This window comes from Panthera uncia (genome assembly GCF_023721935.1).
Source record: "Panthera uncia isolate 11264 chromosome D3 unlocalized genomic scaffold, Puncia_PCG_1.0 HiC_scaffold_8, whole genome shotgun sequence".
NCBI lineage: Eukaryota > Metazoa > Chordata > Mammalia > Carnivora > Felidae > Panthera > Panthera uncia.
This window is the reverse complement of record NW_026057586.1, coordinates 7,858,040-7,882,030: the sequence shown is the minus strand read 5'-3', so window position 1 is coordinate 7,882,030 and position 23,991 is coordinate 7,858,040. Positions and strand designations below refer to the sequence as shown.

The 23,991-nt window shown below is 37.0% G+C and overlaps 1 protein-coding gene across 5 annotated transcripts in view; it reads right to left on the bottom strand.

Annotated features, from left to right (window-relative positions):
* Positions 1-23,991, bottom strand: part of RTTN (rotatin) — a 162,721-nt gene that overhangs the window by 65,825 nt on the left and 72,905 nt on the right. For all 5 annotated transcript variants that reach the window (XM_049619629.1, XM_049619628.1, XM_049619631.1 and 2 more), the window contains 6 exons: positions 20,438-20,592; positions 15,865-16,084; positions 8,521-8,649; positions 7,944-8,054; positions 5,982-6,140; positions 4,391-4,462 (listed from right to left, as the gene is read on the bottom strand). In XM_049619629.1, coding sequence (XP_049475586.1) covers positions 4,391-4,462; positions 5,982-6,140; positions 7,944-8,054; positions 8,521-8,649; positions 15,865-16,084; positions 20,438-20,592 — 846 coding nt within the window. The remainder of the gene's footprint in view (positions 1-4,390; positions 4,463-5,981; positions 6,141-7,943; positions 8,055-8,520; positions 8,650-15,864; positions 16,085-20,437; positions 20,593-23,991) is intronic.

Below are 23,991 nucleotides of genomic sequence, written 5' to 3'. Positions count from 1 at the left end.
CATGACAGTTTAGGGCCTCGTGCACAGTGATTTGTGTTTCCTCTGCCCGAGAAGGCTGTAGCCTTGAAGAAGGAAAGACAAATACTTATAAGCATCACTCTCAAAAACAGTGCCTTGAATAGAAAAGATCTGTGATACAGCAGGACTGACAGACCAGAACCTGGGTTCTCACTGCAGCAGCAACCCGGGTTTCAGGCCCTAACGGAGGTGCTGAGGGAAGCAGCAGAAAGACTCAGGCTCTTTATCTCCCCTACTCCCAGTGACCGCCCACATCCACTACATTTCTACACCCATGCAAAAAAGTAAGTGGGGAGTCAGGCTACAAAACTTAAGACCTGATTTTTAACTTTACTTGGCAATATCATCATGCACTAGCAAAGGCTGACAAAGAGCTATCGTGTCTATGGCAGGGGCTGAGAGAAACATTTTAAAAATACATTAAAAATAAGGTCACATACATTCTACATAGAAATAAGGCAAGAAATTAGGCATGGCAGTAAAGGAAATATATGAAAAAGAACCTAAATTATTGACATAGGTATTAAATGCTAGTGCCTTTCTGATTAAAAGAAGATTAAAATGTATTATACAGAGGTGCCTGGGTGGCTCAGTATGTTAAGCATCCGACTTCAGCTCTGGTCATGATCTCATGGCTCACTAAGTTCGAGCCCCACGTCGGGCTCTGTGCTGATGGCTCAAGAGCCTGGAGCCTGCTTCAGATTCTGTGTCTCCCTCTCTCTCTGCCCCTCCCCCGGTCAGACACTGTCTCTCTCTCTCTCTCTCTCTCTCTCTCTCTCTCTCAAAAACAAATAAACGTTAAAAAAAAATTTATAAAAAAATAATAAATAAAATAAATTGGATTATACAGGTTACTAAATGTATTTTTAATATTTTTTAAAATTAAAATGTTTTAAGTGACTTATGCTTCCCCTTGTTCCAGAAAAGATTTAAAGCCTATTACAGGGAAAGATAGATTATAACATGATAGTGAAAGTATAGCAGGGTTGAAAGAAAGAAAAACAAAGGTATGAAAATAACAGAACTGGAGGCGCCTGGGTGGCTCAGTTGGTTAAGCATCCAACTTCAGCTCAGGTCACGATCTCGCGGTTTGTGAGTTCGAGCCCTGCATCAGGCTCTGTGTTGACAGCTTGCTCAGAGCCTGGAACCTGCTCCGGATTCTGTCTCCCTTTCTCTCTGCTCCTGCCCCGCTCACACTCTGTCTCATAAATAAATAAACATTAAAAACTTTTTTTAAATTTAAAAAACTTAAAATTAAAATTAAAAAAAAAAGAAAATAACATAACCAAGAATAAAGTAAAAAAAATGTATGTACCAGATAAGCCACATTTGATAGGAAGGCTCTAAGCTTTCTAGTACAAAACAATAAAAGAAAAACCAACCAGTTACATAATTTATATATGCAAATCATCACTACTCTGAAGTACAACAATCCCAGACAGTGACATGAAATGGGAATTTATTCTGGGGGTGCAGGGAAAGAATTTGGAAATGGGTAGAAATCACAAAAAGAACACTGTAGAATGCCCAGTGGAACAACAGTACAGAGGACATTAGCTCAGACCTGAGGCATCAAAACAAAGTGCAAAGCAGTAAAAGTAATTCTCTTTGTAAAACATAATTAATCAAATATCTATCTCAACCAAAATACAGTATTTACAAAGCTTCTAGATACTGGTGCTACTTCCTGCTCTATCCCCAAAATACTGTGAAATGCATATTAAGATAAGCAAATGAAACAGTTTTTGGAATAAGATCATTATTCATCATTCTACCAAAGACAGTTTTAATTTCAGAATACTAGATATGTAGCACTTTCTTTCCGGATGTAATAAACTGGCAAAGGTCAAACCTCTTGGAGATTATAAAATTCCATTGAAGTACCTGAAAACTATTTTTCTCCCTTCTTGGAACAGCTGTTTTCACGGTGGAATTTAAAGTACCGCTAGGGGCGCCTGGGTGGCTCTGTTGGTTACACATCCAACCTCAGCTCAGGTCACGTTCTCTCTGTTCGAGTTCGAGACCCGCATCGGGCTCTGTGCTGACTGCTCAGAGCCTGGAGCCTGGTTCAGATTCTATGTCCCCCCCTCTCTCTGTCCCTCCCCCACTCACACTCTGTCTCTCTCTCAAAAATAAATAAACATTAGGGGCGCCTGGGTGGCTCAGTCGGTTAAGCGTCCGACTTCGGCTCAGGTCACGATCTCGCGGTATGTGAGTTCGAGCCCCGCGTCGAGCTCTGTGCTGACTGCTCAGAGCCTGGAGCCTGTTTCAGATTCTGTGTCTCCCTCTCTCTCTGACCCTCCCCCGTTCATGCTCTGTCTCTCTCTGTCTCAAAAATAAATAAATATTAAAAAAAAAATTTTTTTTTTAAATAAATAAACGTTAAAAAAAATTTTTTTAATAAATAAAGTACCACTAAACTTTTACAATGTTGGGGGACAAATATGAGGCTACCAACCAATCATAATGCTAAATGAGGACACTTAGAAACCAAAAATAATAACCAAGAACAGGAAGAAAATCTAAGTTTATTACAAACACAAAAAAATTAGACTTATTTTCCTAATTTTGCTAAAGACTAGCAAAAGTTTCATTATCAAATACTATTTTGGATTGGAGCAGCTCTCAGAATTTCAGATTCTGGCAGAAGAGCCCAAAAGCTCATTCTAAGCACTATTTTCAACTTTGTAGGAGAAAATTAATTCTGTGATAAAAACATGCAGAATAACAAAACCATGCAGTAAGCATGGTCACTAGCAAGACAAAGGAACTGTGCCCTATTTAACTTGTACGAGAAAAATGTGAACATCTACACATGCTTCCGTAGTATAATAAAATGTCCCATGAGCTCCAATAGGACCCAGAAGTAGTATTACTCTAGCTTTTATATTATAGCTCTTTCAATAATAAAAAATTCGATGGCATTACATTACCAAGCTTATAATACACAAGTGTCGCTCGTTTAACAACGGGACTAGTGGTGATTTGCATTTGAGCCAAGAACAACACCTCTTAAAATCTAGTTATTGGATAACAAGCACCAAAACTACTACACCAGTAACATAAATATTAATCCTGTGTATTCTTTCCAGTTTTGTCTCCTATGGTTTTATTACGAGGCAGATGGTGAATAAGCAACCAGGATGAGAAGGCAGTGTTAAACAAATTACAAGAACAAGTGGGAAAGTGGCGTGGGATCTTCCATAACTGGCAGAGTTAAGCTGGGTGTGTCAAGTGTGGAAAAGTGAACCTTCCAAGAGTTTAATGAGATGTGGGCCTTAACAACTACCTGGATCCACGCTTCACATCACTGCCTGAAAAGCTGTCTTCACACAGGCTCAAGTGGATTCAGCAATTCCTCCAAAGATATGTTCTAACAAAAATTTCAAAAGAAACCTCAGAATTGTCTAGGATCCTGGAGAGTGAGGTACAATAGTGTGATTAACAAACACACAGAGAAACAGCACATCTTACCTCCCCAGTGACACCGTTTTTCTATCCTCCAAATCATCTAAAAAGCAGCAGGCTGCAAAAAAGCTAGGTACTACTAGACTCAACATTCAGAACATGAAACAAAAAATTAATCCAGTAAGAACCAAAGAAAGACAAATTATGACCTTAACTGCACTAACCCAGAAAAGGTTAAAAAAAAAAAAATGTTAACATTAACACATACTTAAGTATAAATAATTTTGTGTATAACTATTAAATTACAGAGGTGTATACTGGGTGGGTATGAGACCAGCTAGACTCAAAGCAAAGGTGTGATTCAGGGCAAGTTATTTAAACTCTCTGTGTGAAAGCTTCTTAATCTACAAAATGAGGATACTAGTGGCCCACAACTCAATTACACAAGTTAAATATTAAGTTAAATAATGTTAAGCTCCTAGAAGAATGCATAATAAACTCTATATTAGCTATTAATGTTTCTGTACGTAGTAAACATGTTATCTATTATTTCTGCTCAAAATTATTTTTAACGTTATGGAAAAGGATTTGTAAATCTGATCAAGCACAAAAAAAAAATTCTACATTTTTTTTTTAAGTTCATTTATTTATTTTGAGAAAGAAAGAGAAACAGCATGAGCAGGGGAGGAGCAGAGAGACAGGGAGAGAGAGGATCCAAAGCAGGCTCCACACTCTACATGGGGCTTGATCCCACAAACTGTAAGATCATGACCTGAGCCGAAATCAAGAGTCAGACACTCAACTGACTGGGCCACCCAGGCACCCCTTCCAAATTCTCTTTTAAGAGGTCCTGTTGCCATAAAGTTTCATCAGTGACAATATATATGTATATATATATGCTGAAATTTAATCATCAATTAATCTCAAATATCTACCAGCTTGATAACTGTTTAAAGTTACCCACCTGCCAAGTATAATCCTTTAAAATTATTGAAGGCATTGGAATTACAAGGAGATTCTGAAGAATAAATGCAGCCTAAAATAAAAAAAAGAAAATGTCAATACTGCCATCTTGCTGTCATCTCTGAAATAACCAATATATCGAATTTAATAATAAAAACCATATCACTGGGCAACTGCATATACTGAGACATCATTATGAGAATTTGCCAAGCCCGTTTCTTGTTATATGATGACCTAACAGTGGAGGAAATTATTTCATCAGGAAATATATTTTTTCCTATTTCAGAATTTTATTTTTCCAAAAAAATGATCTATAAAATATAAACTGTTCTGGTAGCAGTTAAGAAATACACTTTCACATTTCTATTATTTCCTTACACACACACACACACACAAACACACACACACATCCTTCCCTCCCCTCCCCCCACCCCCGACTATCCCTCTCATACAAGCTGTTCTCAATAAAAAAAGTCCCAACTAGAAACACAAACCACAAATGCCCAACTTTACCTTCTAGGTCCTTAAGATGGTCAAATTAAATAATGGTACTAATATGAACACTGATTATGTATACAGTGAAAGATTGTGGCATGAGGGGTGAATAACGGGGGTAACAGAGGGGATCCAAAGAGAGTGAAATTTGCGACCATCTTAACTTGAAGTCAATAGATATCTTTAAAGTTGGTGAATCAAGAGGAAGCTACAAGATTAAGCATTACTACTTAAAAACAACAAGAAAACTACAGCATTTGGATTTTGGAACTGGGAACTGGCAAATGGCGGGCCCTGGAGCTGCTGTTTTCTTCACAAGCCTCAGATCACTCTTGCATCACTGTTTTTAAAAACATCTGCATCGAGGGGCACGTGGGTGGCTCAGCTGGTTGAGCGCCCAACTCTTGATTTCAGCTCAGGTCATGATCTCACAGTTTATGAAACTGAGCCCCATATTGGGCTCTCCGGTAACAGCTCAGAACCTGCTTGGGATTCTCTTTCCCCCTCCCTCTGCCCCTCCCCTGCTCAAGCTCCCTTTTGTGCATGCTCTCTCTCTCTCTCTCTCTCTCAAAATAAATAAACATTAAAAAAGATTGCATCAATCATTTCAATAAAAGCGGCAATAAAATGAAGCCACAAATTATTTAGAAAGAATTAAAATAGGGTTTACTTTTCCTCTTATATATGATAACTACTACAGAGTTATCTGACAGCCATTCATTTTAAGTAAAGCTCTATCTATAGATATTAGAGATTCATATGCCCTGAGGTAATATGAAAGTAACTTTTTTCCCATGAACTACCTTTTAATGTATGATAATATAAAAGAATTCATATAAAAATATATCAAATTCTACTTTGGTCTTCTCAAAATAAAGGACTCCAGTATTTACTGTGAATTCGTATCTTTTTTATTCTCTACTAGTATTTTATTTGAGGTTTTATTTGCAGGTACGAAAGATAATGGCCAGCAATCAGTCCACAACATAGAGGATACCACTGATAGGTCATTCCCAAGAGAGTATGGTTTACAAAGACCATACGACCGCGAGTTTCTAAGGTTGAACGGGGACGAGGTGCTAGGCGGACAGGCATACCTCCCTGCGCACCACACTGCATTCCGACTGGTCCAGAAGAATGTTCACCACAGTCCCCCAGAGCCCACCAGAAATGTTCTGACAGCTATTTGCCAAGGCCACACAACCTGTTTCAAGGGTGGTCAGTGCCGATCCTAATCCCAGTGAAGTGAACCTCACCTGTTCAGATTAAAGAAAAGTCGTCAAACCAAAGAACCCAATTCCTTAACATGAACTCTTAATTTCTCTGGTACGTAAAATATCATGCTTTTATGACACTGTCTTGACGATCCTAAATTATAAGACAGTTATAGAAAACAGTGTCCTATAAATTTATGAATGAATAAAAATCCTATTCCATCAAACAAGCAATATAGAAAAGTTCAACAAAAGCAAATGTCACAGAAAGTCAAAACCAGGTACAAATAAGAATAAAAATTATAGCTCACAAGCCTCTTTCTAGGAGAGCACAGAGTGCTTACACATTTTTTATGAATATGATTCCTGTTTATTCCTCATTTTTAAAGAGGTTATCTATTATTTTCTTCTCCATCCCTGTTAGTGCTTCTTCCAAATAAATGGCTTTAACCTTTTTGAAACTTCTTTGCAAAAAGAAATAACTGAAGTGTCTTTCCCTAAAGCATTTAGTATTTTCCCCAAAATTACTGTAAAAGAAAAATGTTTCAAATAAGATTAATGTGCTGTAATATGTTTGCCACAGTACCACTGCTGTGTGAGCTATGCATTTTGGTTGACTTCTGAATTCTTATTCTAAAACAGTTTCACTGGAAGCTACAGGATAGCAAAAAACAATGTGGTCATCACATGGTCAAGCAAACAAGTCTAATGTATATAAAGAATAGAACCTGTATGTTCAGACCAAATAATGTTTCTAGAAACCAAGGTTTTTATCGTAACAGAATATAATCATTTCTTGTTTGAAGTTAATGGACGGTGCCCATAGTCAAGAGTACTTAGCAATTTGCTAGGAGGATAGATCTTATGGTCAGTGTTCTAATCACAAAAATAAGTAAGAGGACAAGAAGTAACTTTGTAGGTGAAGGATATGTTTACAGCCCAATTGTGCTAATGATTTCAGAAGTATACACTTATCTCCAAATTCATGAATTTGTACATATTAAATACGTACAGATTTTCCACGTCAATCATACCTAATAAAGTGGTTTTAAAAAAGAGGTAAGTGGACAAATGGCTACAACTGGAAAATTTGTTAATAACATAAAATTTTGCGCCATAATCGTACTATTCTATTAAATGACACACAAATATCACTTGGCAGCTATCCTTCTAAATTCTTTGAAAATGGCGGGGCTTCTCCAATAATTTTTCACTGTTCTCTCTAAAAGTGAAAGTTTCTATAATCCTTTTTTTTTCTATTTTTAATCTGTACTCTAATGAGTGTGATTGAAGAGGGTTTGCTATGAACTAACTGAACTGTATCCCCTCTAAATTCCTCTGTTGAGGCCCTAACCCCTAATATACCTAAACCTGATGACAGAGCTTTTAGGATGTAATTTAAAGTTAAATGAGGTCATAAAGGTGGGGTCCTACTCTGATAGGATTGGTGGCCTCATAAGAGGAGGAAGGTCACATGAGCACACAGTGAGAAGGCAGCTGTCTATAAGCCAGAAAGGAGAGCCCTCACCAGAACCCAACATTATTGACACCTAATCTCAGATTTCTAGCCTCCAGAACTATAAGAAAATAAATTTGTTTTCTGAGCCACCTCGTTTATGGTATTTTGTTACGGCAGCCCAAACTGACTAGGACAGAGTAAACAGCTGAAGGTACATTCACTAAAATAATCTCATTTTGGAAAACACAAATATATACATATACATATATATATACATATATACAAATATATACATATACGTATACGTATACGTATATGTATATATTTGTGTGTTTCACTTGTTTTTAATCTACACATAATGGACTCCATTTTCCTTTCACACTGACTTCTGGGTCTCGATCAACCCATAATGGAATCAACCAAGCCAATCCTTGCTGAGTAGGGGCCTGGTCTTCGCTGTGACTCCCCAGAGGCAAGAACCAGAGTGACATCCACTCCTAGAATGAACAAAAGGAACAGAGACACATTAGGTAAGGCTCTAGGAATACAACAGAAAATGTTTAAAGTAACTTTTACATTTAAAAATTTTTTTACTCAAAACAAAGTTAAAATGTACTTAAGACTTGGCTTTAATTTAGTATTTAACCAAAACAAGACAAACAAAAATCTCAGTTTCTACTTAAAAAGTTAAACAAAACAACTTGTCTTCAAAACAACTACCTCCCCCATGATTTAGACAAAATGTAGTTCTCTAGAGCCAGATTTCAATCAAAATGTATTTCAAATAAAATTCAGATTTGTGTAATACACAACTTCTAAGAAACATCTCAGTCAGAAGTCATTTCTGTCTCCTAAGAAGAAAAATCAAATGAGATATTTTCATATAGGCTTGAAACATGTGAGACACAGCACATTCCTTGTCTAGCAACTGTTGAGAAGACAGGCGGCTTCTGATGCTCTCACCGAGCTCTGGGCTTGGGCCATCATCTCGTGGGATAAGTGAAGCAAACAAAGAATTGTGCTCTTGGTGACCCCTTTTCCCATAAAGGACATCGCATTTCCTCCACGCTCCACGTAAAAAGAAGTAATGACCTGAAAAAGCACAAACAATATTATGGTGACTTTGCTCTGAGTGGTATATAAAAACAAATACATAACTCTCTACTAACTTGTCTGATTTGAATCTTAACCACATAAAGTATATACAACATTCTTAGTTTATACATTTAAAAATAGTTAAGATGGCATACTTTAGGTTTTGTGTTACTACAATTTAAATATTCTTACTTTAAAATTTTCTCCCTTTGGAACTTGTACAAAGATGTGTAGTATCCTCCTAGAAGACTTTTGTAATTTAGAATATGCTCATGCATTTTTCAAATGATACAGTATCCTTTAAGTAAAAGAGTTTACAACATCTTATTTAAAAAATAGACTTAGGGGGCACCTGGGTGGCTCAGTTAAGCACCTGACTCTTGATTTCAGCTCAATTCATTATCTCACAATTTGTAGGTTTGAGCCCCACAATAGGCCCTGCTCTGTCTGAAGCAGTCTGTCTCCCTCTGTTTCTCTCTGCCCCTCCCCCACTATGCACGCACACTTTTTCTGTCTCTGTCTCTCTTAAAAATAAATAAATAAATAAATAAATATTTAAGACAAATATTCAAAGTGACAAAAGACCACTTATAATTCACAAAATTTTAGTAAGAAAAGGAATGCTAACTATATTTAAGTGCCAACATACTATAAAGGAAAAATCTGTTTTGAGTCAAAACAATCGAAACTACCTATTATCTGACCAATACAACGTCAAGTATTTCAGTTCATTCACCCAAGGACTCTGGATGCTTTTATCCATCACAGAATCCTTTAAAGTAAGTCATCTTGTCTTAAAATAGAGACTACTTTTCAGTTCATGCAGCAGATTATTTCAAAAAGATGGCACAAATTGAGGTGCCTGGGTGGCTCGGTTGGTTAAGCATCTGACTTTGGCTCAGGTCATGATCTCACAGTCCGTGAGTTCGAGCCCCGCGTTGGGCTCTGTGCTGAAGCTCAGGGTCTGGAGCCTGCTTCGGATTCTGTGTCTCCCTCTCTCTCTGCCCCTCCCCCACTCGCACTCTGTCTCTGTCTTTCCAAAAATGAATAAACACTAAAAAAAATTTTTTTTTTAAAAAGATGGCACAAATAATAAATCATGATAGGCATAGCTTATTTAACAGAAGCAATTTATTCATAGATAATATGGGATTTGTATGTTACATCAGAATTTTCATAAACCAAATAATTAAATATGATGTCTGAAAAATAACCCAAGATTGTCCAGGAGCTGAAATTATAGGTGACGGGCTTTGCTCTACTACACACTCATGTGTGTATGTTTGAAAGTTTTCATAATTAAAAGTTTAAAACTTTAAGGGACTATCTTAAGAATAAGACACTTGAATGATTCAAGCCCTTCTTGTCTTCTGCTAAGTCACTGGAGACAGCTACAGTATGATGGTTTCATACCCAGTTCGTAAGTGACAAGCCAAGAATTCAGGGATTATTTCCTTTCAATCTGACCTTTTGGTCATATCTGTGGAATTATACTCCATCTGTCTGGTTTTAAGAATGTAATTATCACAGTTTATGCACTTATCATAATGTATCATGCTTAGTTTAAAAGCCTCATTTCTCAACCACGAAAAGTAAATATTCCCATTCTATTTTCACTATGCAAAACAAAATACCTATACTAGAAATACAGCTCCCTTCTGAAAAGGAGTCCACTTTAGTGAGAAACTATAAAGCAAATCATTTGGACCAACAATGACTTTGTTTCAATGTCTATTCACATAAGCCTTACTTGATTCTTTAGTAGGAAAATAAATCTAAATGTTTACTAATTATGTAACTATGCAAAAGGTCCCAAGTAAGATTTAATGGGACTCTGCCACAATGTCTAACAAGTGACAGATTTCTTCATATTATTTTCCTGTCACTTAATGTGAAGACAAAAAGATTTTCTTCCCAAGACGTGTAAAGCATGAAGTATACTCCTCTGTTTATACCAAATCAAGATTTGCTAACCAAGTTTTTCTTAACTGTGGAACATTCTAAAACAGGGATTGTACTTTTTTATCTACTCCTTAGCTAATACATTTGCCTCGATTTCTCACCTAGAACTAAGAAACCCTTTTGTTCTCCAATACCATAGAAAGCTCCTTTTAATTCCTGGTATTTGAAACACAACGTGTGATCTGAATCTTACACAGTTTCAAAAACAAAAGCACTCCCGATAGTTTCCAAATATAAACAATGTTAACACCTAACTTCTTCAGTCACTGCTGTAGTCAACCCTCACATATATCCCTGATTGGAAACAGGTAAGTCACTTCATAGAGGAGATGAGTTCCAAAAGGTTTATAAATGGAGTATATACAAATCACATTACACACAATGCTATAAATTAGGTACTTGTATATTGAATTATATTTTAAATGCATTAGAGGATCTGACTTTTCAAAAAATACTACAATAAGGTCTTTAAGCTAACATAACTGTTCTAAAAATTCATCCATTTCTGTATGAATGTATAAATTCTGTGTTATGACACCATGAAGGTTAGAATAACTCATCATACACTGACCATGTGTACTTTTTTAGTATTTATAATTATTCCAGAAAAAAAGTTTATTCGATTAAAACAGCTACACTCAAATTCATATTCAATTTTATAGTACATATAAGAGTATTTAGGATTTTGAAATCTTTTTAACAAAATAAGATATACTTTTGAGATAAATTCTAGTTAATACCATCTGAAGCATGGTTTACAGCTGAATATACAAACATCACCTAAAGCATGATTTAATGATGAAAGCACAAAAATTAAACACACATAATTTATATATTCATTTAAATCACATTTCAATATTACTCAAACTGTATTCTAATTTAAAACCACATGTAAGATACATATAAATTAAATTAGTTGTTATTTCAACAATATGTGCCAATCACTATGTTAGGATAATGGGAAGCTATGGGTTAGTGGAAATGATACAAAGGTGATTCCCACAAGCTTACAGTCTAACAACGGATCAACGCGTGAAACAAAATAGAGATACAATGTCTTAAGCACCATAATAATGGCATATATAAACTGTTACAGGTATACAACCTAGGAAGAGGCCGGTCACTCTTCCCTGAGTGTGTATGTCTGGAAGATAAGAAAAGACTTCCTAAAGGAAGGTAAATGCATAAGAGAGATCTTAAACTCTGTATACAGACTGCCATCTGAAAAGAGAAGAAATTACATGAAGAAATAGACTTTTAAAATAAGTTTTATTGGGGCCCTGGGTGGCCCGGTCGGTTAAGCGTCCGACTTCGGCTCAGGTCATGATCTCACGGTCCGTGAGTTCGAGCCCCGCGTCGGGCTCTGTGCTGACAGCTCAGAGCCTGGAGCCTGTTTCAGAGTCTGTGTCTCCCTCTCTCTCTGCCCCTCCCCTGTTCATGCTCTGTCTCTCTCTGTCTCAAAAATAAATAAACATTAAAAATAAATAAATAAATAAAATAAAATAAGTTTTATTTAGTGAAATGGGCCAAATAAAACTGAAACTTCAGAGATGTGGGGGGAAAAATAAAACTGATGTAAGATTCAAAATGCAAGATTACAAAACTCCTTATGCACTTGATAGAGAGCTTTGGGTTGTAAGGTTTCAGCTTTTAAAGGAGTATCTGGTGGCAGGCAGACTGTGTGACTGCAGGTGGGAGCACAGAGCATAAAGAGGAATGGCTGCCGATGTGCCATCCAGACTAGGGAAGACCCAGAAACTTCGGGGCCACGTGAGCCACGGCCACAGTTGCATCAGCAAGCACCGGAAGCACCCCGGAAACCAGGGGAATGCTGGTGGCATCTCCACAGGATCCACATCAACAAATATCATTCGGTTGGCACGAGGCATTACCACTTAAAGAGGAGCCAGAGCTTCTGCCCAACTGTCAACCTCGATAAACCTTGGACGTTGGTCAGTGAGGAGACACAGGCAAATGCTGCCCAAAACAAGACGGGAGCTGCTCCCATAACCGATGTGGTGCGATGGGGCTACTGCAAAGTCTGGGGGAAGGGCAAGCTCCCCAAACAGCCTGTCAGCGTGAAGGCCTGAAGCCACATGGAAGAAGGTTCATTAAATACTGGCAAGTGCGTTCCAAAAAAAAAAAAAAAAAAAAAAAAAAAAAAGGAATAGGAAGTTATGGATACAAGTTGGTCGAAGCATCCCATGTCTAGAATGCCCATGATATCAATCATTCATCTCTGAAAATCTAACACTGCCTCCTCGAAGAGCCTTTGCTGACATCCTAATACAGTTAAAGAGCCCAACCTCTGACTATCATTCAACCTTGACTATCACCGTACCTTTCAAGACCAGCAATGCTGACGGATTTGGTCAATAAGGAAACAATGAGTCATTTTTAGATTCAGATAGGTTATTACTTAACGTTAAAAACAAAAGCAATAGTAGCCAAAGCGCCAGCTCCCAGTCTCTTTCGCAGGGTGACACTGAAACAGAGGGGCCAGATGACAGCAATGCAGACAGCAGGGCACTCTGCGGAGGAGCCCAGGCCCCGCTGCGGCTGAGCTGCTTACAGCCTGCAGCTATCCTGCAAGGGAACTGAGGCAGAAAGCCTCACTCATCAGAACCCAGGAGGTAGTAAGAAACAGGCTCGTGACAGACATCCCAGGAAAAGTGAAGCAAGTCAGAAACAGTCTTGTAGCAGTTCCTCACAAGCCTCCCATGTTCTCATGTTCCAGAAGGATCAGAGGAAGTTCTGCAAGACTTAGATAAGCTGTGATTAGGCGTTGCCTCTGTGGACGGCGTGCATAAAATGCAAGGCTGGGAGGGAACCCTGGTGAAGCTCTTCTCTAACAGGACTATGTAGAACTACGTCATTGCTATATTTATGACATCATACTAAAACTATACTGACCCAAATGATGAAAATGGGGCATATCAGAACGTGTGAGATAATGTTAAGGCCGTGCCTAGAAGGTAATTAGAGCTAAAAATACTTGAGAATAGATTTTTAAAAAATCAGTGAAATAAGACTATCACAAAAAAGCCATAAATTAAAACAAAAGGAGAAAGAAATAAGCTTAAGGAGAAATTAATGAAGTAGGGGAAAACATTAAAGGGAGGATCAACAAAGTCCACCGTTCATTCTTTGAAAAGAATAATAATGAAACATACACACAGTAAGACCAATCAAGAGAACTAGAGGAAAGAATAGTTTAATACCTCGAATGAAATGGGACCTCCCTCTAGATCTGACAGACATTTAAGGAATATGATGATTTGATGAATAATCTTAGGGCTAGGAATTCAAAACTTTAGATAAAATACTAGAAAAAAATTCAATTCATTTACAATCTTTCCCAAAAGAAAACTCCAGGTCTGAATTGCTTCATCATCAAATTCTACTAGACATTTAAGCATTAAATATCACCAATTCCAATCAACTATTTCAAAAGGAAATAAGAGTTACATAAAAATAATTTATACATATAAAGATGGATTAATTTTGATATTAAAACCTAACAAAAGTTTCCTGAGAAAGAAGACAGATGCAGTCATTATAAAACCATTTTCTGCATAAGAAAATTGGTAGAATTCTAAAAACATTAACAAACTAAATCTGTTAATATATAAAAGGAATAGTACATCACAACCTAAGTTGAAATTCTTCCAGAAATGCAAGGATGTTTAAAATTTTTAAATGAATCAATCTAATCCATCACCTTAATGGAATACAGGGGAAAAAAAAAATCATGTTTACCTTAAAAGATACAGAAAAAGCATTATACATTTGTTATTAAAAAAAAAAAACACCTGGGGCGCCTGGGTGGCGCAGTCGGTTAAGCGTCCGACTTCAGCCAGGTCACGATCTCGCGGTCCGTGAGTTCGAGCCCCGCGTCAGGCTCTGGGCTGATGGCTCGGAGCCTGGAGCCTGTTTCCGATTCTGTGTCTCCCTCTCTCTCTGCCCCTCCCCAGTTCATGCTCTGTCTCTCTCTGTCCCAAAAATAAATAAAAAACGTTGAAAAAAAAAAAAAAATTAAAAAAAAAAAAAAAACCACCTTGGTAAAGCAAGACTAAAAGGAAACTTACTTTTCTTTACTTAATTGAAAAAAACTACCATAAACAGCATAGTGAGAGGTGAAAAATTAAAGGCCTTTCCTTTGAGTTTGGAAACAAGGATTGCTGGGTAGATGGCTCATATATAAAAACTGAGTACACTTCTACACGTTCAACAATAGATAGAAAATCAATATCAAAAATTCATTTTCACTGAGGGACAAGAATATTCATTGAAGCAGGATCCAAAATGGCTCTCCATTAAAACAAAAAAACCAAAATATCTTTCAACACTGTAGCATAGTGAACACTGGACAAGTAAACTAACTCTACCTACAGGAAGCAGGATGAACAAGTCTCAGAAGCATAATGATGACAGAAAGCAGTCATATGATTCCATTTTACAAAACTTAAAAAATCAGGAATTGTTGCAAATACGTACACATAATTAAGTGGTAAGATTACCAAGAAAAGTAAAGAATGATTACCATAAACTCAAAGTAACAACTACCTTTCAGGAGAGAAGAGCTCAAAAAGGGGGATGGCAAATGTTCCCTGGGTGCTGGCAATGCCTCGATCAGGCAGGTTCACTATGTGATGCCTGAGCTATGTATGTTCTGTGTAATCTCCACATATGTGCTGTATTTCACAGATAAAAAGGATAGACAACATAAGTGAATATATGACCTAATAAGGGGACTTAAATGTAAGCCTTAGTTTATTCTTCTTGAAAATGAGTGTACTCTAAAAGTGATCTTACATTTTTATTAATAAAAATCATTAAAACACTTAACACATTATAATGAGTCATAGGAATACTGCAGAATAACCTACATTAAATATACTGATACACAGAACGCACCTAACACTTTGCCCGGCATAGGGGCGCCTGGGTGGCTCAGTTGGTTGAGCATCTGACTTCGGCTCAGGTCATGATCTCACAGTTCGTGAGTTCGAGGCTCTGTGCTGAAAGCCTGGAGCCTGCTTCAGATTCTGTGTCCCCCTCTCTCTCTGCCCCACCCCTGCTTGTGCTCTGTCGCTCTCTGTCTTTCAAAAATGAATAAACATAAAAAAAATTTTTTTTTAAATAAAAAAAACACCATGCCTGGCACAAAGGGAACGATCAATAAATAGTAAATAGCTATTCTTTGGGGTTGTTACTATTTAGTTACAGTCACCGGTTATTTTTACTTACTTCAAGAAGACCTGACAAGTACTTGACACAAATTTCAAATGGCTTTGTGAGAGGAGAGTGTGAGCTCCATCCCGGAGATGCCGTGAGGTGAGCCATCCCTCGTAAGGTCCTCTCGAGGGAAGGCAGGCCATAGAAGTGAGGGGCATCAGTGACTCTCAGGCTCTGGAGCAGTCTCAGAGCCAGCTGTGTCTGGAAAACGTGAAGAAGTTCCAAGCATTTCCTGTGTATGTAAAGCAAGGAAGAAAAAAATCAACAAGAGAACAAGTGTGATGGGCTAATGGGTTAACTTACTGATGGTAGAGAGTTACTAACAACTTAGTATGTCAGAAAAATACGAACCAGGAGAAATGGCGGTCTCAAAACAAGGCTTTTCAAGGAAAACATAGTTAAAATATGAGGTGAAAGACCAGTAACAATTACACTGAAAAAGAGATAAGTGATATTGGTATTGGTACCCAAAAATAAAACCAAAAATTAGAATGGAAAATTAAATGCATACTTTAAATGAGTTAAATTGGCATATATTAAACCTATACTTTTAATCATCTGGAATCATTCAAAAATTGAATTTTTAATTAGCTGAAATTGTTTTCCCCAGAAAGCTAAAATAAAAGGTTTTAATGAGTTTGACACATAATTTACATGAAACAATCAAGAGAACATTTTTTTTTTAGGAAACAAAATCCCTGAAACTAATAGGTAGGCATGGATCCAAAGATGAAATTCCTGGGAGAAGTATCAGCGAGTAACAAAGCTTGAATAAAATCTGAAATTTCCTCAGTTATACAGATTTTTAGACTCCAAAACTGATGACTACTATGTTTTTACATATTACAGTATTACAGTAGCGTATGTGTGTAGTTGAATTACAATAAATACGAGTATAGTTGAATGATTTTTAAAGATCATGATTCTTATACACCTGACATCCAACTGCTTTTAAAGTTTTAGAAACACATATAACTTGCAACAAAGCCTAAAAGTTATTTGTATTAATTCGTATTTCCCACAGGTCAACAACAAAGTACAGCTGACCAACAACAAAGTACAGTTAGAGGCACTAACCCCATGTGCCGTCAAAAATCCTCATATACTTTGTGACTCTCCAAAAACTCAACTAACAGCAAACCGTTGACCGGAAGCCTTACTGATAACATAAAACAGTCAATTAACACACATTTTGTATGTTTTCTGTTATAATACTCTGTATTCTTACAAAAAGGCAAGCTAGCAGAAAGAAAACATTATTATTATTTTTTTTTTTTTTTTAAGTAAGCTCTATGCCCAATGTGGGGCCTGAACTCAAAACCCTGAGATCGAGAGCTTCATGCTCTACTGACTGAGCCAGCCAGTTGTCCCGGTAAAGGAAAATATTATCAAGAAAATCATAAAAGTACTATACTGTATTTATTCAAAAAAATCCAGGTATAAATAGACCCACATAGTTCAAACCTGTGCTGTGCAAGAATCAACTATAATCTAATCAACAGTATTAAAAAATGTTCTTCTGTTCTTTAAATTAACATACCAGTCATTCTCATTTTCTGCCCCTCTTACCTTAACGCTTGCAAAAGAGAACTACCAAAGGAAATAGTGCCTCTGCAAATATCTAACCAATCCCAGTTCAACCGCCACCAGTTCCCTCTCCTAGTCCCTGTGAACATTCCCCAAGCTCCACACCCAGTTTGTCTCATAACCACGCAAGTTCCTCTCAACATCCAAGAACAATCCACAGCGCTGTTTCTCAAAGTCTAGCCCAAGGACTACCTATGGTGCTTACCTAATATGTACATTCCTGAGCTGCTGATAATAGTTTAACAAGTCCCTCAGGAGATTCTATACACATTACAGGTCTAGCTGCACAGAATCTACCATCAACGGATTCACTGTTTTTGTCTTCAGCACTTTAATAAGGTATCAACGTACGTAGTAAAACTCACGAATCTTATAGATACACATGATTTATGTATGCATATACTCATGTAACCACCAAGCATAACAACATATAAAACATTCTCATCACCTCAGAAGGCTCCTAGGTGACCTCTCTAGTGAAATTTTTATTGACTTGTATTCTAAATTTACTAATCCTCTTTTATACCGTGTCTAGCCCACTATTAAGCCCATGCGATGAATTTTTTACTTGAAAAACTGTAGTCTCCATTTCTCTGCTATTGATATTCTCCATAGTTTTACCAATATTACCCATATTTTCATCTAATATATATTATATTTATATTTAAAATATTACTTAGGGGTGCCTGGGTAGTTGAGTCAGTTAAGTATCCGACTTGATTTCGGCTCAAGTCATGATCTCATGGTTCCTGAGTTCAAGCCCCATGTCAGGCTCTGTGCTGACAGCCTGCTTGAGATTCTGTCTCCTTCCCTCCTTGCCCCTCCCCCACTCATCCTCTCCCTCTCAAAATAAACTTTAAAACATAAAATATTATTTGTAGTAATAATTTATATTATATATAATATATAATTACATTTATATTATATTATATTTTATAATATAAATTATAATTATGATATATTATAATATTATAATATATATTATAATAACTTATAAGAATAAAGTTCCTGTAATAGTTGACATCTGTGGGTCTATTTCTAATGATATTTTTCTCTGAACTACAGGAGACATTTTCCTACTTCTTTATAGTTCTCCTCATTTGTGATTGTATGTCAAACCTTTGCGTCCAAGAGCTACTGAGGGGCACCTGGCTGGCTCAGTTGGTAGAGTATACGACTCTTGATCTCAGGGTTGTGAGTTTCAGACCCACATTGTGTATAAAGATTACTTAAAAATAAAATGTTAAAAAAAAAGTTATTGAGGGCAAATTACGTAATAGTTTCTCATAGAAATGGCTTTCAGATCTAGTCAGGTGTTGAACTGAATTAGGGGTATTTGACACTTTGGTTTGTTTCAAATGTTATGTGTGAGGGATCAGGTCTTTCCCTCCAGCAAAGACTTGGGATCGCAGCATAAGAAGACCTCATCAAATAGAAAACTTTTAAACATCAAAGGACACTACCCAAAAAGTGAAAACATAACCTACAGAATGGGAGAAAAATTTGCAAATCATATTCGATACGATGTTTTAAAAAATTTTTTTAATCTTTATTTATTATTGAGAGAGAGAGAGAGAAAAACAGAGCGTGAGCAGGGGAGGAACAGAGACAGGAGACCAGAATCCGAAGCGGGCTCCAGGCTCTGAGCTGTCAGCACAAAGCCTGACGCAGGGCTCAAACCCACGAATTGTGAGATCATGACCTGAGCCAAAGTCGGACCCTTAACCAACTGAGCCACCCAGGCGCCCCATATTCGATACGATATTGATGTCTAGAATATATAAAAAGACAGCTCAACAACAAAAAAACAAACAACCCAATGCAAAAATAGGCAAAAGACTTGAATACACATTTTTCCAAAGAAGATACACAAATAACCAGTAAGCACAGGAAAGGATGCTCAACATCATTTTTCATTAGGGAAATAAAATCAAAACCAAAATGATTCCAGTTTATACCACTAGGATGGCCATAAGAAGAAGCGTTACAGAGGACATAGAGAAATTAGAACACTTATACATTGCTAGTGGGAATGTAAAATGGTGTAGCTGCTATGGAAAAGAGTTCAGCACTTCTTCAAGAAAATAATCACAGAGCAACCACATGAGCCAGCAAGTCCAGTCATAGGTGTATACGGGGGAACTAAAAACATGCGTTCACACAAAAACTCATATGTAAATGTTCAAAGCTGCATTATTCACAGTAATCAAAGGTAGAAACAACTCAAATGTCCACCACCAGATGAATGGATAAACAAAATGTGGTCTATCTGTACATGGACTACTGTTCAGTCATAGGAAGCAATGAGCACTGGTATGTGCTAGAATATGGATGGACCTTGAAAGCGTGATGCGAAATCAGACACAAAAGATCATATATGTCTGATTCCATTCATATAAAATGTACAGAATAAGTAAATTCCCAGAAAGACAAAAATTAGTGGTTGGTTGCCACAGGCTTGGGTAAGGGTACAAAGTTTCTAATGAAAAGAAAGAATTAAATGGTGACAGTTGAACAACATTGTACACATACCAAAACGATTCAATTGTATACTTTAAAATGGTTAAGATAGTAAATTTTATCTAATTAAAAAATTTTAAGTCAGAATTATAGACACACATTGGAAAATCATCTATGTAGTTAAAAAAAAGTCATAAAGTCACAGAAATGGGTATGATTGCTCAGATACATGTATAGAGAATTAAGAGAAGACCAAGAGACAGTAAAATACTGTGTGTGTGTGTATGTGTGTGTGTGTGTGTGTGTGAGAGAGAGAGAGAGAGAGAGAGAGAGAGAGAGAGAGAGAGTGAGTGTGTGAAATTATAATCAGGCTATACAAGAGACTTCACTGAAATGAAAACAAACAGACCACAACTGATTACTACTGAAGTCTTGCTTCCTCAATTTGAAACAAGTAAACAAGTAAGACTCTTTGGAAATCAAAACGAAACTAGTTTCTACATGAATGTCCCCGAACCTTCAACAACACAAATGGTACCTGTCAGTAACTGCCATGAAACTGAGCAGCAAGGTATTGAAAAGAGCAATCAGTTCTTTCTGCACTTGTTGCCTGACAGCAGTCCGGATGTCATCTGTTTCCTCTCGTGCCTGTGACTCCGTCAGAACCAGCAGGTCTAACAGTGGGTTTGGACTCTAAACAATAATATTAAAAAAATATGTTTACTCTCTAATTGAGCTGTATGTTGGTCCTATAAAGATTTTTGTTGCAAATCACATTCTGGATTACCTAAGAGTTATATTACCTAACCTGTAGGTACGGGTCTCTAGTGCATTAGTAGAGATGCTCTAAACTCAAAAGGTGCTTCATATGTTATCTCAACAGAAGAACAGCACATCTATTACAGAAAACTGAGGAAAATATAAAGACGCACAATGAGAAAAACAAAAACCCCATGATCACACTTCACAGAGATAGCTGCTATGAGTAGACTGGTGTATACTATCCTCATTGTGGGAGAATAAACATAAACAGAATTCTAATTCTGTATTTTTAACAAAACTGAGACCAAGTGAAAAAATCCGCTATAGTAACCCCTTTTTAAACATAATGTTGGGGAACCTGGGGCGCTCAGTCTGTTAAGCATCTGACTTCGGCTCAGGTCATGATCTCGCGGTTCGTGGGTTTGAGCCCCAAGTCAGGACAGCTCAGAGCCCAGAGCCTGCTTTGGATTCTGTGTCTCCCTCTCTCTGTGCCCCTCCCCCACTCATACTCTGTCTCTCAAAAATAAATGAACATAAAAAAAATAATTAAAAAACAGGGGCACCTTGGTGGCTCAGTTGGGTAAGCTTCCGACTTCAGCTCAGGTCATGATCTCACAGTTTGTGAGTTCAAGCCCACATCAGGCTCTGTGCTGACAGCTCAGAGCCTGGAGCCTGCTTCAGAGTCTGTGTCTCCGTCTCTATGTGCCCTCTCCCCCTCGTGCTCTGGCTCTCTCAAAAATAAATGTTTAAATTTTTTTAAACAAAAATAAAAAAATAATAAACATAATGTTATCAGTATTTCTTCAAACACAGTATTTTAATATCTGATTATTTTTCAATCATAAGGATTTCCACACCAACTACTAAATCATCAGTGATTTTTAATTTCATGGAGATGTGCAGCAGGGTGTTCAACTCAGATTGTATCTGGTGTATGAATTCCAAGCTATGATATTACTAAATCAAAATAGTTTTAACAGTTTTAATGTTTTCAACATATATTGCCAAATTGTCTCTACAAAACATGCACCAATAGACATGACGATGCGGGGTGGGAGAAGATCACAGCATTCAAGCCAATGCTGAGTATTATTACTGTTGTCATCTTTCCCGATTTGATAGGCTGACAAATAAAACTAGTATTATTTAAATTTTTTGTTTCCCAACTTTGAAAAAAATGTAACTAAAGAAATGTAACAGGATTAGTTTTAATAATACTAAGAATAGAAAATGTTACATTAACCAACAGCATTAAAGACAGCCGGAATAGTTATTAATCAAAGAAAACAAGATTCCTCCATTTAATTTTTTGATTAAGCTAGAAGATGGGCATTTTCTTATTTTACAGATGGGCAAACAGGTTTATAAAGAGGTTACGTAACTTGTCCAAAGTCATACAAATGAACAAAGCAAGGATTTAACCTGAGAATCATCTAACTTCAAATATGGTTAATATCCTGTCCCCTGTATTACATCACATCAATACTGCATATTGCAACATAAAAGAAGAGATAAAATGTAATTGGTATTGTTATGAAATCCTTCACCTAAAGAACTCAAAAAATAACTGCATTCTTTTTGGGGGAAAAAATTTTTTTAAATGGGAAGAAAATTCTAAGTTGTTTATATTACGTACTATGTACCATATACTTCAATCAAGTACACAGAATTATAAATAATACAACTGTGACGGGTGCCTGGGTGGCTCGGTCAGTTAAGCGTCTAACTCTAGATTGCGGCTAAGGTCATGATCTCACGGTCGTGGGATCAAGCCCTACGTCGAGGTCCACACTGAGCTTGGGATTCTCTCTGTCTCCTCTCTCTGCCCCTCCCCAGCTCATGCTCTCTCTCTCAAAATAAATAAACATTTTTTTTTTAAATAATATACCTGTGGGACTTTAGAAAGTATTGGTAACAGATGTTTTCTTTTAACTTACTTTACTATGTTCCATACCTAAAGAGCATTTTGTCTTTTCATCTTTTCCTTTCATCCTGAACAAGAAGTGCCTCATTTGGATCAAATAAAATTACACAAAACATGACTATAACTTCTACATTTTCTATAGGAATAAAACAACCAAGATACACATTTAGTAAGTCATAAAAATAAATATATATACTATAGTATTCTTAGCTCCAAATAACCAAAGGCTGAATTACACCCACCTTTCCTCCAACTCTGATAAATACTGACAAGATGAACAAACCTGGGTTTTGTTTTGTTTTGTTTTGACACAGTAAATTTTAATTTCCATAATATCAAAGTGTTTTTTTATTTTATTTTTTTAATATGAAATTTATTGTCAAACTGGTTTCCATACAACATCCAGGGCTCATCCCAAAAGGTGCCCTCCTCAATGCCCATCACCCACTCTCCCCTCCCTCCCACCCCCATCAACCCTCAGTTTATTCTCAGTTTTTAACAGTCTCTTATGGTTTGGCTCCCTCCCTCTCTTTTTTTTTTTTTTGCCCCTTCTCCTCCCTCATGGTCTTCCGTTAACTTTCTCAGGATCCACATAAGAGTGAAAACATATGGTATCTGTCTTTCTCTGTATGGCTTATTTCACTTAGCATCACACTCTCCAGTTCCATCCACATTGCTACAAAAGGCCAGATTTCATTCTTTCTCATTGCCAAGTAGTATTCCATTGTGTATACAAACCACAATTTCTTTATCCATTCATCAGTTGATGGACATTTAGCCTCTTTCCATAATTTGGCTATTGTTGAAAGTGCTGCTATAAATATTGGGGTACAAGTGCCCCTATGCATCAGCACTCCTGTATCCCTTGGGTAAATTCCTAGCAGTGCTATTGCCGGGTCATAGGGTAGATCTATTTTTAATTTTTTGAGGAACCTCCACACTGTTTTCCAGAGCAGCTGCACCAGTTTGCATTCCCACCAACAGTGCAAGAGGGTTCCCATTTCTCCGCATCCTCTCCAGCATCTATAGTCTCCTGATTTGTTCATTTTAGCCACTCTGACTGGAGTGAGGTGGTATCTCAATGTGGTTTTGATTTGTATTTCCCTGATGAGGAGTGACATTGAGCATCTTTCCATGTGCTGGTTGGCCATCTGGATGTCTTCTTTAGAGAAGTGTCTATTCATGTTTTCTGCCCATTTCTTCACTGGCTTATTTGTTTTTCGGGTGTGGAGTTTGGTGAGCTCTTTATAGATTTTGGATACTAGCCCTCTGTCTGATATATATTTGCAAATATCTTTTCCCATTCCACTGGTTGCCTTTTAGTGTTGTTGACTGTTTCCTTTGCAGTGCAGAAGCTTTTTATCTTCATGAGGTCCCAATAGTTCATTTTTGCTTTTAATTCCCTT